We start from the raw sequence: 12,980 nt of genomic DNA on the forward strand, positions 1-12,980 counted from the left end.
CTTGTTGAAGCCGAATTGATAAGCGAAGATTTTCTTGAATGGGACAAGTGAACTCTTAATTGAAATGCCTGGAAGAAAGATTGGGAGATGAGGAATTGGGGAACTGAATATAAGTAACTCTTCTGAGGAAAAGTGTTCTGCTGTAAAGGGGAGCAAAGAAATGGGGCATGAGACACAAGGGAATGATGGTTTAAATGACTGAATATTTTTTAAGATGGGAGCAGTGACAGCATTTAGCATAGTGCTCCAGGAAAGACTCTTAACCACTTCTTAAAGAATTCAAATATTTGCATTGGGATACTGATCTAGCAAGAAAAATAAAATTATATTTTTTAGAATTCAATGTGCATTCTCTACATGAATGTAATTAGAATATGCATCTATACATGTCAAAAAAAAAAAAAGGATAAAATATTTAGGCAATTCTCCTGATAACTCATGCCAAAAATTTCATGAATACATAGAGAATCTGTAAAAATAATTGAAGGGAGATGTAAGTTCCATAATCAGGGACATTCTGCCTTGGTAACTGCTATAGACCTAAGGCCTAAATGAGGAAATATTCAGTATATGCTCGATGGATAAATAAAAAGAGGTATTGATCCTCATGTATCTGCACTTTCCTCAGCTTTCCAATTTACTTTTCATGCTTTAACAAAACATCTGAATTGTTTTAAACTTCAGTAAATAAAATAAATTAATATTTAGGTGTGTTTAAGCATTACTGTGAAACTTATTTTACTTTAAGTTTTACTGTTCAGTTTGTGAGGATCAAGATGTAAAATTGTAATTGAATATATATATTAACATATATGTGATTTAACTGCATCATATTCTGGCATGGAAAGATGGAAGAGAGAAGAATGTCTTTCATTAGTATAAATGATATATAAAAATAAAATGGCATAACAAATAGAAATAATATATATACCAGTTATATTTGATGTATAAACATTTATTCATATACATATCCATGTATAGATATAACAAATAGAGCATTTAAATTAAAATATGTAGAGAAATACTTTTATCATAATGAAACTAGGACTTTTCTCTACTTTGGATACATAAGAAAGTTTTACAGTGATCACTAGGAGTTTAATAAATAGAACTTTGAGTTTTGTTCAGAGTGACCCTGTCAATGAAAAAAGGAAACACACCAAATGCTTTCCCTATGTCAGAATAACTGTAAGAGAGAAGTAAGCAATTCAATTTGGTTTTCTGCAACATGGAACCATTCTTGTGAAAGCCCCTAACAAACCTGTAGCTAATGTTAGGAAGCAGTATATTTTTGACCTTATTGAAACAACTCAGCTAATTTTAGAAAAGAGTTACTAGAAATTACATCACATATATCATAATCTTCTTTATTAAAAACTGAGGGAATTACCTGCTCATTTGTAGCCATTTCATCAGGAGAATAGGTATTTCTGAAAGTACATCTATTACAACAACATAATTTTGGAGATTTAGGACTAGGAATTCTGTTGTTCTCTTTTGTTGTCATTTTAAGTGTGAATATGCGCCTTGGGGAGACTCCTAACGACGCAAATAGTGCCAAAGTCAGAATTTAACAAAGTTAATAATCATATATTAAAACTCAAAAACTGGCCAAAATAGAAGTGTTTTTAATATAAATGTAAACAAATTAATAAGGATGTGATTTTGGGTTAATACAGTTATGTTTTACTATTAAAGCTCTCTCTGACAATTTAGTAGCAAATCATACATTCTTGTCAGGCTGCACTAATATCTGTTTTCTGAAATTTTACTCACTGTAATTTAGGTTTAACAACTCATATTACAGTATAACATATCTCTTTGGAAGTCTTGAATGTCTCCAAATATCATATTCCATGAAGGAAAATTGCAGATCCTCATTTGCTAAACCCTATTATATATAAATATATAATCTGTAAAAGGGTGTGTATAAATTATGAGTACAGAAATACCTTTTTACATTTTACTACTTGTTTTTACAGATTTTCTTTAAAAGATCATATATTTATCTTGATGTTTAAGAGAAATATTCTAAATACAAATTTATCTTGCACATGCTATCCTTGTTTCTTATTTCATATCCACTAGCTTTTTTACTTCGGTCAAAACCTTTGCAATCATGATGGAAAGAACATTTACTTGGCACTGCTGATCCTTATACTATACTATAATATAATATTTTATCTTTTCCTTTTCTAACCAAGAGTCGTGAACAGGAGAAAAAACAAGCGAATGTGTGCCTTGGAAGCCCAGTGAAGAAAGGAGACTATTAAAGAATGTAGTATGATTATATATGAATATATATTTATAGGAGCCGACATGATTTATAGTGGTAGCATTCATCCTTTTTTTTTTCTTTTTTTACTAACTTTATTCAATTGCAGGGGTACAGCAGTGAAAGAAGAGTAAAATTGGATTTAAGCAGGGTTGTTGTTTAACGTAGTAAGTATAACAATGAGAGAAAAACAGGAAGTTGAGAATGTAGGGAATGTAGGGAAAAGTGTGTTTATAATGATTAACCAAAAACTTTAAGTTGGTTGTGAGAGATAAACGACTAACAAAGGGATGAGAGACGGGAAAATGTTGTAGCATCATTAAAGTCGAGTTGGAGAAGTTGAATGAATAAGTTGGAAACTTGAGAGTGTTGGTCAAGGAGCAGAATGAATGAAGGTGAAACTTTGAAGAATTTATAGCTTGGGTAACAACATATTGGGTAAAACCAGGGAATAAGGGACTGAAATAGGGTAAATAGATTGCTGGTAGTGAGTTGTTAAAGGAAACGAGAAACAGAATGTTGAAAAGATCATATTTGGGGAAGCCTATTGAAATAATAAAGGATTATGACATAGGAAGGCCTAAAGGAAATGAGACAACCAAATACTATAATTGTTCAGAAATGAGGTTGTTGAGAAATGATTGAGCTGTCAGCAGACGACAGCAACAGTGAGGAGTGGGTAAAGTAAGCTGAGATTTAAATGTGGCCCAGAAAGGATAACGAGGAACAAATACTACATCAACCATACCTCTAGAGCCAGTGATTCGTGTTGTGAGTTTTCCTCCATGCCTTGAGCAGGCTACGGGGGTGGCAAGCAACGTCTTTGGGGATGTGATGAATATCTCTTCATACAAAATAATGTGCAGAATGTTCAGAAAAGAGGTTGAGCTTAGAGGGGATTCAGTTGATGATGAAGCATGAATTTGCAGGTGTCACATTGGAAGGGCTAATAAGTTGGGAAGGAACGGGAAGAAAATCAAAGAGCCCTACATACATCAGACACTGAGGGGTGATTTAGAATTCTGGGGTGTATCATAGTAAAGAATAAAAACAAGGAAAAGGGGGTACATTGAAACAGTCTTAGTTCACTTCAGAGATGGAGCAGTGATGAGGCTATGATCAGTGGCTCATTCTAGGAAGAGGCTGTTTGGTTTTTCTGTGGAAGCCGCTTAATGCAGGTAACATGGGAGAATTTCCTGCACCTGGACCACCTCCTTAAGCCAGTCATTTGAGACAAGGACAGTCACTGGGAGTCTCCTTTTGTTTTGATCTCAACAAATGTCCTCGCTTTCTTTTCTTTCTAACAACGATTCTACTTTATTGTAAAACTCTCTTTCCCCTTCACTGTGGATATTTATGAATGCTCACATTTTAACATTTTATTTTGTTCCCTTCTAATTTCTCTTTTGAAAAAGTTTGCTATGCTTGCTTTTCCATTAAATAGTATTTTATTGATCTAATATGTTCCAAGCATTGAGCAAGTCATTAAGAAAGCAAAGGTCAATAAGACTCAGTGCCTGCCTGCAAGGACATTACTGTCTTAAGAAGTCCTCTTATTTCTACTTTGCTGAGAGTTTTTAAATCATAAAAAAATCAGTGAAATCTTTGTTTTTTGGTTTAAAATTTATTTCATTTTAATTGACATGTAATTGTACATCTTTACAGGGTTTTGTTACATATATATGTTTAGATACATATATATCTGGTATAATGATGGGGTCAGGGTAGTTAATGTATCTATCACCTCATGCACTTTTCTTCTTTTTGGTGAAAACATTCAAAAGCCTCTCCTCTCTTCATTGTGTAATATACGAAACTGTTAACCATAGGTAACTCCACTGTGCAACAGAACACCAGAAATTATTCCTCCTATCTCATTGTAATTTAGTACCTGTTGGCCAAACCCTCCCTGTTTTCCCTTCCTCCCTCCCCTCCCCAGTCTCTACTCTGTCTCTATCATACCAACTTTTCCTTCTTTAGTTTCCACGTATGAGTGAGATCACGTGATATTTGTTTTTCTGTGCCTGGCTTACTTCATAATGACCTCCAAATCCATCCATGTTGCCACAAATGACAGTATTTCATGTTTTTGTTTTGTTTTGTTTTGCTTTTAATGGCTGAATAGTATTTCATTGTGTATATATACCACATTTTTTTTTTTTTATCCATTCATTCGTTGTTGGACACTTAGGTGGAGTCTGTATCTTGGCTATTGTAAACTGTGCTGCAATAAACATGGAAGTGCAGATCTCTGACATATTTCATTTCCTGTGGGTATATACCCAATTCTAGGATTACTAGACTCTATGGTAGTTCTATTTTTAATTTTTGAGGAACCTCCATGTCTCGAGCCATCCTGCTATAGGGAACGGCATGGGAGCCTGACAAGGGACACCCCTTGTTCAGCTAGACTGCGGGGGGATCCTGCGTGTGTGGCACGGCTCTGTGGAATTTCCTGTCTGTTCGCCTTTTGTTACTTGACAAAGATTTCCAAAATTAAAAGGCCCAACTTTTTGGCTTGGCATGGCTTTGGGTAGTTCCAAGGGCCATGGAGTTTCTCAAAGGACATGTTAAATATGCATCAGAATTAATTGGTTTGTTTAAAGGGCATTGTCAGTACTAAAGGTGTTTTTGATGCATGTTCCTGGTATGGGTTGGCTTGATTTAATTTTATTGTTGATTTTTCTTGTTAGTGGTGTGTGCATTGACCCATTGTGGCTGTGGTCATGCTCTTGTACATGTGGAATGAAGTTGTTATGTTGGAAATTTATCCACATCCCCCAGGGAGCCAGTGGGTCTGAGTGCAGTGGTGTTTACAACTAATTGATCACAACCAGTTCCAGATTTCTTTGTTTTTTCCGCATTCCCACAGTTTCACTTGATTTACCAAGAACATGTTGTTTCCTTAGTAATAATAAGAATGATATAATGTGTTTTTGTTAGTTTGAGTAGGATCATTTAACTTTTCACTTTGTCCCCTGTGCTGTTCCCAGAGTCTATTAGCAGGGAAATAAAAGGTTTCATTATAAAATAAATAAGTTAAATAGTAGAGAAACACAAATTTTGATATTAATAGGTTTTGTTTAAATCAGTTAGTAACACAAAATTTGTAACAATAACATAGAAATTTAATAAAGATTTATAGTTAAATTTTATAATATTAATGTTATAAACATTGTGATTTTGATTATAAATTAAAATGATCAATATAGAGTATAAGCAATATTAAATTGTTAACCATAACTAATCACTGTTATTAAAATTAAGGGTAGTAAGTATAAGTAAGATTAAAAAGGGGTTAAATTATAAGCTAAGAAGGTTAAGGTTTATGATTCAGACAGAAAGCCTGATGTTTTAAAGCCAATCATGCGCTATTGTATAGTTTCTGGTCACAAGCCACAAGCTTTGAGGTGAACTACTGATGCATGAGTAGATGTTTTTGTCAGAGCAAGAGTGCTTTGGAACATTTTGACCTTTCCTTTTCAATAGAAATGAAATAAAAAAATGTTTTGATTAAAGATAAATCATTATGTAGAGGATTAAGTAAAAATAAATAAATAAAACAAGATTCACGTGGTCATTGTCCACACTTGCACTAGACATCTGCGGTCCGTGTCTTTCTTTTTTCACTGAATCCACACCACCTGTTCAGCTACGATGAATCCTGCGGAGCTGGTCTCTGGCACCTCCATACTGTTTTTCATAATGGCTGTACTAGTTTACATTCCCATCAGCAGTATGGAAGGGTTCACTTTTTCCACATCCTCTCCAACACTTGTTTTCTCTTGTCTTTTTGATAATAGCCATTCTAACTGGAGTGAGGTAGTATCTCATTGTTTTGATTTGCATTTCCCTGGTGATTCGTGGTGTTGAGCATTTTTTCATATGCCTGGTGCACATCAAAGGAAACGGAAGAGTGAAGAGTCAACCGATGACAGAATGGGAGAAAATATTTGCAAGCTGCATATTTGACAAAGGGTTGATGTCAAGATTATATGAGAAACATAAACGGCTCAACAACAACAACAAAAAAACCCCAAAAGCAATTGAGAAATGGGCAATGCGTCTCAAAAGGCATTTCTCAAAAAAAGATAGTTGAAGTTTTTATCACATGATTTTTTCTGCATCTATTGAAATGTCAGTTTTATTTTAATCTGGATTCTGGGATTAATTGAAAACATAAGTAAAAATGAAATCAATGGACATTTATTTTTTGAGGGCCCACACATAAGCAATCATCGTTTCTTCTTTCTTTTACAAAACCAAATATCATGAATTAAAGAAGAAAATGATGAAGTGGTATTTAAATATTTCATTTTTATAAAAAATATTTTTTTTTCTGTGAAAACGTTCCTTTCCTTCCTGACAAACGTTGAGCCCAGATCAGTGGTGCACATAGGTGGAGTGACAGCCTAGAACACAGGAAAGCCTAACATTTGCATACGGCAGTTTGACTCTCTGACTCTTTTATTTAAGCAGCTGATCAGTATGGGATCGGAACCCTTGACTTTGGTGTCATAATACTGTGCTCTAACAACTGAGCTACCCAGCCAGCCCCTAGCAGCTTGACTCTTCCAGGACTTCTGCAAGAAGTTTTGCACTTCTCAAAATAGGAATGAATTAATCTAATTAATATCCCTGCTCGCTTAACATTTCTAATATTTCAGTGAGAAGATACTCTCCCGATGACACTGATGGAAAAACAGACATGGAGAAGTGATCATTCACATGACACAATGACAGTCAATAAGGACGTCAGCCTAACAATGAGACAAACAACCTAATGACCCCTCAGCGTTTCCTAACTTAAAAGAACACCCAGATAGAAACACAAAATTATAGACAGAAACCAATGACACTAACACACCATTTACTCCTTCACTGCTCATAATTATTCATTTTAAAATGATGAAACTCATTATTTATTGCAAAAAGGTAAATCTTACAAATGAACATAAACTAAAAAAGCAAAATATCTACGCCTCCTTCATTCTAATCCATCCTGTGACCTTTTTTCAACAGTTTGGAGTATGTTCTTCTAGACCTTTCTGTGGATGTGTGTACATATTTAAACACACCTGCCATGTACATAAGAGTCAGCATGGGTTTGTCACTGAACGGTGTGTTACAGACACCTCTCTGTGCACAAAACAGGAAAGGAGGCTTGCAGGAGGAAAACCTGACTTCTCACCCTAGCTGTGCCACCTGTGAACTAAGGGAACCGGGACAGGTCCACTAACGCCACTGACCCCTATCTGGAGAAGAGACATAAAAACACCTGCTTTCATCCACCTGACTGATTAGTTGTGATTTCAAATGACACAATGACAATAAGGACATTTTGAGGCACCTGGAGAGAGAGACAATCGTTAAGTCTGCAACTACCTGCCAAAAGTCACAAAAAGAAGAGACTGAAAGAGGTAAAATGGTTTGGTGAAAATCAATCAGCACTCATGGAAATCAACTCAAAGAATTTGCTACCTATCATAGGAAAAATGACATAGAATACAAAGTGTGCTGCAACGCATACGGCTCCAGGCCCGCTGGAAGATGATAATCGCCGTGAACAAATGCTGAGTGCACATGTATGGCACCCACGCACGCACATATGCACACGTGTGGGCACACACATGCATACGCATGCACAGATCATGCACACATGTGGGCACATATGCACACACACCCTGAGGCATCCTCCCTGGGACATATCAATGCAAAGACATCAAATTATACTATTAACTCCAAGAGGCTCTTCCAGTGTCCAGCGACAGGCCAGCCTTAGTGACTGGAGCCGATGGGACGTGCTCTCGGGGCCATGCGCCGCCATTCCCCCGGCCCCACGAGCCGGGACCCAGCGTGGGTTCTAGAACCCCAGCTGGTGCAGGCTCCTTGGAAACGGTTGTCAGTGCTTTGTCAGTGCCGTGGTGGCCGCGGCTTCTGCAGCACCTGATTCGGGCGCAGAGAGCGGGACGCGGCTGGGCCGGGGGTCAGCCTCACCGTGCGGGGCGCCGGGGGTCCGCCGTGCCCGGACTGCGGCCCGGGGGTCAGCCTCACCGTGAGGGGCGCCGGGGGTCCGCCGTGCCCGGACTGCGGCCCGGACCCTCGGGAGCGGCCCCCTTGTCCTCACCCCGTCTGTGTGTTGGCAACACTTCATCGCCTCTCATCGACTCACCTATCACTTTTCCTTCCCTCGTAGCCGTCCCCGGCTGTCCGGACCTGCTGGCTCTATTTCCATCGTGGAATTTGACTTTGGGCTGGAAACTGAGGTAAGTTAGGTTGACTGACCAACCACTGGAGAAACCTCTCCCAACCCTTCACGAGTCCCGTTCCTTTCGTGCTCACCAAATCCAGCCCAAGAATTCAGGGAGCCGTCAGTCCTTCCCAGGAGCTGACTGCACACATTCCTATAAGACGCCTGATGGGTTCTGTACCTGTCAGTGCTGCTGGCTCTGTGCTCCTTCTATGCTTTTCCTGAAAAGTGACTGTGTGGCGTGTGTGTTTGACTTGCTCTCCCCCCACTGGGAAATTGGAAAAATAGGTACCTGAAGCACACTTGTTCTCAACAACTAAAAAGTACAGCTTTGCGAACAAAATACTTCTGGGTTTGCTCTTTATGTGAGGGGCAGTCCTCTGGCCTTGACCCCTTCACGGGGTTATTGTCCCTGTGAGTATCTTCATGGTGTGTGTTCCTGCACTTAGTATTTGCCGGTGGATGCTTTCCCAACTTATTTGCATACAAAGTGTAACAGATCTGAGAATAAAGAGGCTGTGAACCTTTCATTTATTAGCTGCAGATGCTTATGAAATTGCAGATTTACGGGAACCTGTATTCTGCTCTTAATGATTCTAGTCTGGGTCCTCCATTTGCAGATGATGCGTGAGGTGATGCCAACCATCAGTGAAGCCGAAGGCTCCCCAGGAGGAAGTGGGAGCCATGCGTCCGGCTCCCCTTCACAGGCAGACGCAGATTCACATATAGAACAGTTGATGGTCTCCACGCTAGAAGAAAGGGACCGACTTCTTGACACTCTTAGAGAGACTCAAGAAACGCTGGCATTAACCCAGGGGAAATTACACGATGTTGTTCATGAAAGAGATTCCTTGCAGAGCCAGCTCAAAACTGCACTTCCACAGGAGTTTGCTGCACTTATGAAGGAACTGAATGTATGCAGGGAGGAGCTCCTTGAAAGGGAAGAAGAAATTGCTGAACTGAAAGCAGAAAGGAATAACACCAGGCTGCTTTTAGAACATCTGGAATGCCTTGTCTCTAGGCACGAGAGGTCTCTCAGGATGACCGTGGTGAAGAGACAGGCACAGTCCCCAGCAGGTGTGTCCAGCGAAGTCAAAGTGCTCAAAGCACTGAAGTCCTTGTTTGAGCACCACAAAGCTCTGGATGAAAAGGTGAGAGAGAGATTACGAGTAGCACTTGAGAGGTGTGGTTTGTTAGAAGAAGAATTAGGTGCCACACACAAAGAGCTAATGATTCTTAAAGAACGGAATAAGCAGAAAAAAACACTAACAGATGGAGCACTTGACATGAACCGTGAACAAGAAAATACCCCGAGCACGAATGGAAAGAGATCTTCTGATGGTTTGTTAAGCCACGAGGAGGACCTTGCTAAAGTAATAGAGCTCCAGTTAGTCATAGACAAGCAATTGAGGGAGCAGAGCCAAATGAAAGAGCACCTGGCTGCCCTCTCCAGTCACGTGGCAGAGCTGGAGGAAGATCTCTACATGGCCAGGGAAGACTTGATCAAATCTGAGGAGATGAACTTGAAATTGCAACAGGACATCCGTGAAGCCATGGCCCAAAACAAAGACATGGAAGAGAGAATCAGTCACATGACAGAGCTGGAGGAAGATCTCTTCACAGCCAGGGAAGACTTGATCAAATCTGAGGAGATGAACACGAAATTGCAACGGGACATGCGTGAAGCCATGGCCCTCATGGAAGACATGGCAGAGAGAATCAGTCACGTGGCAGAGCTGGAGGAAGATCTCTACACGACCAGGGAAGACTTGATCAAATCTGAGGAGATGAACACGAAATTGCAACGGGACATTCGAGAAGCCATGGTCCAAAATGAAGACATGGCAGAGAGAATCAGTCACCTGGCAGAGCTGGAGGAAGATCTCTACACAGCCAGGGAAGACTTGATCAAATCTGAGGAGATGAACACGAAATTGCAACGGGACATTCGAGAAGCCATGGTCCAAAAGGAAGACATGGAAGAGAGAATCACTACTCTTGAAAAATGCTCCCTCGCTGCACAGCGTGAAGCCATGTCTGTGCATGACCTCAATGATAAACTTGAAAATGAAATTGCAAACAAAGATTCTATGCATCGCCAGACCGAGGATAAAAACCGCCAGTTACAGGAACAGCTGGAATTAGTGGAGCAAAAGCTGCAGCAGACCATGAGGAAAGCCGAGACACTCCCGGAGGTGGAGGCGGAGCTGGCGCAGAGGGTGGCAGCGCTCTCGAAGGCTGAAGAGAGACAGGGCAACACTGAAGAAAGGTTAAGACAGATGGAGACGCAGCTGGAGGAAAAGAACCAAGAACTGCAGCGGGCAAGGCAGAGAGAAAAAATGAATGAAGAGCATAATAAAAGTTTATCAGACACTGTTGACAAGCTTCTTTCAGAATCTAATGAGAGGCTCCAGCTTCATCGGAAAGAGAGAATGGCTGCTCTAGAAGAAAAGAATTCTCTGTTAGGAGAAGTTGAAAATGCAAAAAAGCAATTAGAAGATACACAACATGATAAGGATCAGCTCGTCTTAATCATTGAAGCATTGAGGGCTGAACTAGACCAAATGAGACTAAGAGGTGCTTCACTTCATCATGGCCGACCCCACTTGGGCAGTGTCCCAGATTTCAGGTGCCCTGTGGCAGACAGTCACACAGATTCCTACAGCACCAGTGCAGTGTTGCGGCGCCCCCAGAAAGGCCGCCTAGCTGCTCTACGGGATGAGCCTTCCAAGGTACAAACTCTTAATGAAGAGGATTGGGAACGTGCCCAACAGGCTAGTGTCTTAGCAAATGCAGCACAAGCTTTTGAGAGCGATGTCGATGTGTCTGATGGTGAAGATGAGGACGCCATGGACGTGAGAAACTCGTCAGGCTCCCAGGACGGTCCCGTGAGCAATCCCAGCAGTAGTAACAGCAGCCAGGACTCGTGCCACAAAGCCCCAAAGAAGAAGGGTATCAAGTCCTCTATCAGCCGCTTGTTTGGCAAGAAAGAAAAGGGCCGACCTGGACAAGCTGGCAAAGAATCATTACGACACCCTGCTGTTTCAAAGACAGATAATGCATCTCAAGATACCTTGTCACTGAGCAAATTGGGAGGACAGGCTGAAAAAAATCGTAAACTTCCAAAAAAGCATGAATTGCTCGATGAAGCCCGAAGACAAGGTTTGCCTTTTGCCCAGTGGGATGGGCCAACCATAGTTGTGTGGTTGGAGCTCTGGGTGGGGATGCCCGCCTGGTATGTGGCTGCCTGCCGAGCCAACGTGAAGAGCGGGGCCATCATGTCAACCCTGTCGGACACCGAGATGAAGCGTGAGATCGGCATCAGCAACCCCCTGCATAGGCTGAAGCTGAGGCTGGCCATCCAAGAGATCATGGCTCTTACTAGCCCGTCCAGCCCTCCCACGTCACGAACAACACTCGCATATGGGGACATGAACCACGAGTGGATTGGGAACGAGTGGCTGCCCAGCCTGGGCCTCCCTCAGTACTGCAGCTACTTCATGCAGTGCCTGGTGGACGCCAGGATGCTGGAGCACCTGACCAAGAAGGACCTCCGCGGGCAGCTGAAAATGGTCGACGGTTTCCACAGAAACAGTTTCCAGTGTGGAATGATGTGCCTGAGAAGATTAAACTATGACCGAAAAGAACTGGAAAGAAAAAGAGAAGAAAGTCAGCATGAAGTAAAAGATGTGCTTGTTTGGAGCAATGATCGAGTGATTCGCTGGATCCTGTCAATTGGCCTTAAAGCATATGCAAAGAATCTTTTAGGGAGTGGCGTTCACGGTGCCCTTCTGGCCTTAGATGAAACCTTTGACTTCAACGCACTGGCGCTATTGTTACGGATCCCAACGCGGAATACACAGGCTCGTGCTGTCTTACAAAGAGAATTTAACAACCTTTTGGTCATGGGGACTGACAGAAGGTTTGATGAAGATGATGATAAAAGCATTTAGGAGAGCACCTTCATGGGGAAAAAAATTTAGAGCAAAGGACATTCGTGGCTTAGCTGCTGCATCCATGTCCATCCATGCTATAAATATCCTTTCATATCAATTCATGTTCTTATACCTAATTTTAGTTTTTCAAATGAATGTACTGTAATGCTTATATGTATAAATCCAATGGACAAATATAGGGCTTTTGTAAATTATACATTTATTGTAATTATTATTGTTTAATTTTTTAATGATAAACCATTACAGAAAAGAATAAATAAATAAAATAAAATAAAAATTTTTAAAAAGTATTAACTCCAAGAGATGATTCTTGAATGTGAAGACTAAAAAAGCAATTTCAGAAACCAAATGGAAAGATTAAGATTGTGACATAATCTAAACTCAGGAAGGAGATAAGCCAGGACATGACCTCCTCTTACAGTCATCTTTGGTGGGTTACAAAGCAAAACTTCTGTCTCAAGGGGAGGTGTAAATCTTGTAAGCACAGGGAGTAGGTGGC

The 12,980-nt window shown here is 40.5% G+C and overlaps 1 protein-coding gene across 1 annotated transcript; it reads left to right on the plus strand.

The window, feature by feature from the left end:
• Window positions 1-9,145: 9,145 nt before the first annotated feature.
• On the plus strand, window positions 9,146-12,626 carry LOC134384425 (liprin-alpha-1-like). The gene is given in 3 exon segments (XM_063105937.1): window positions 9,146-10,009; window positions 10,415-12,472; window positions 12,474-12,626. Coding segments are annotated over 3 exon segments (3,075 nt in total).
• The last annotated feature ends 354 nt before the right edge of the window (window positions 12,627-12,980 follow it).

The sequence above is a fragment of the Cynocephalus volans genome, chromosome 8, assembly GCF_027409185.1.
Source record: "Cynocephalus volans isolate mCynVol1 chromosome 8, mCynVol1.pri, whole genome shotgun sequence".
Classification (NCBI taxonomy): Eukaryota; Metazoa; Chordata; class Mammalia; order Dermoptera; family Cynocephalidae; genus Cynocephalus; species Cynocephalus volans.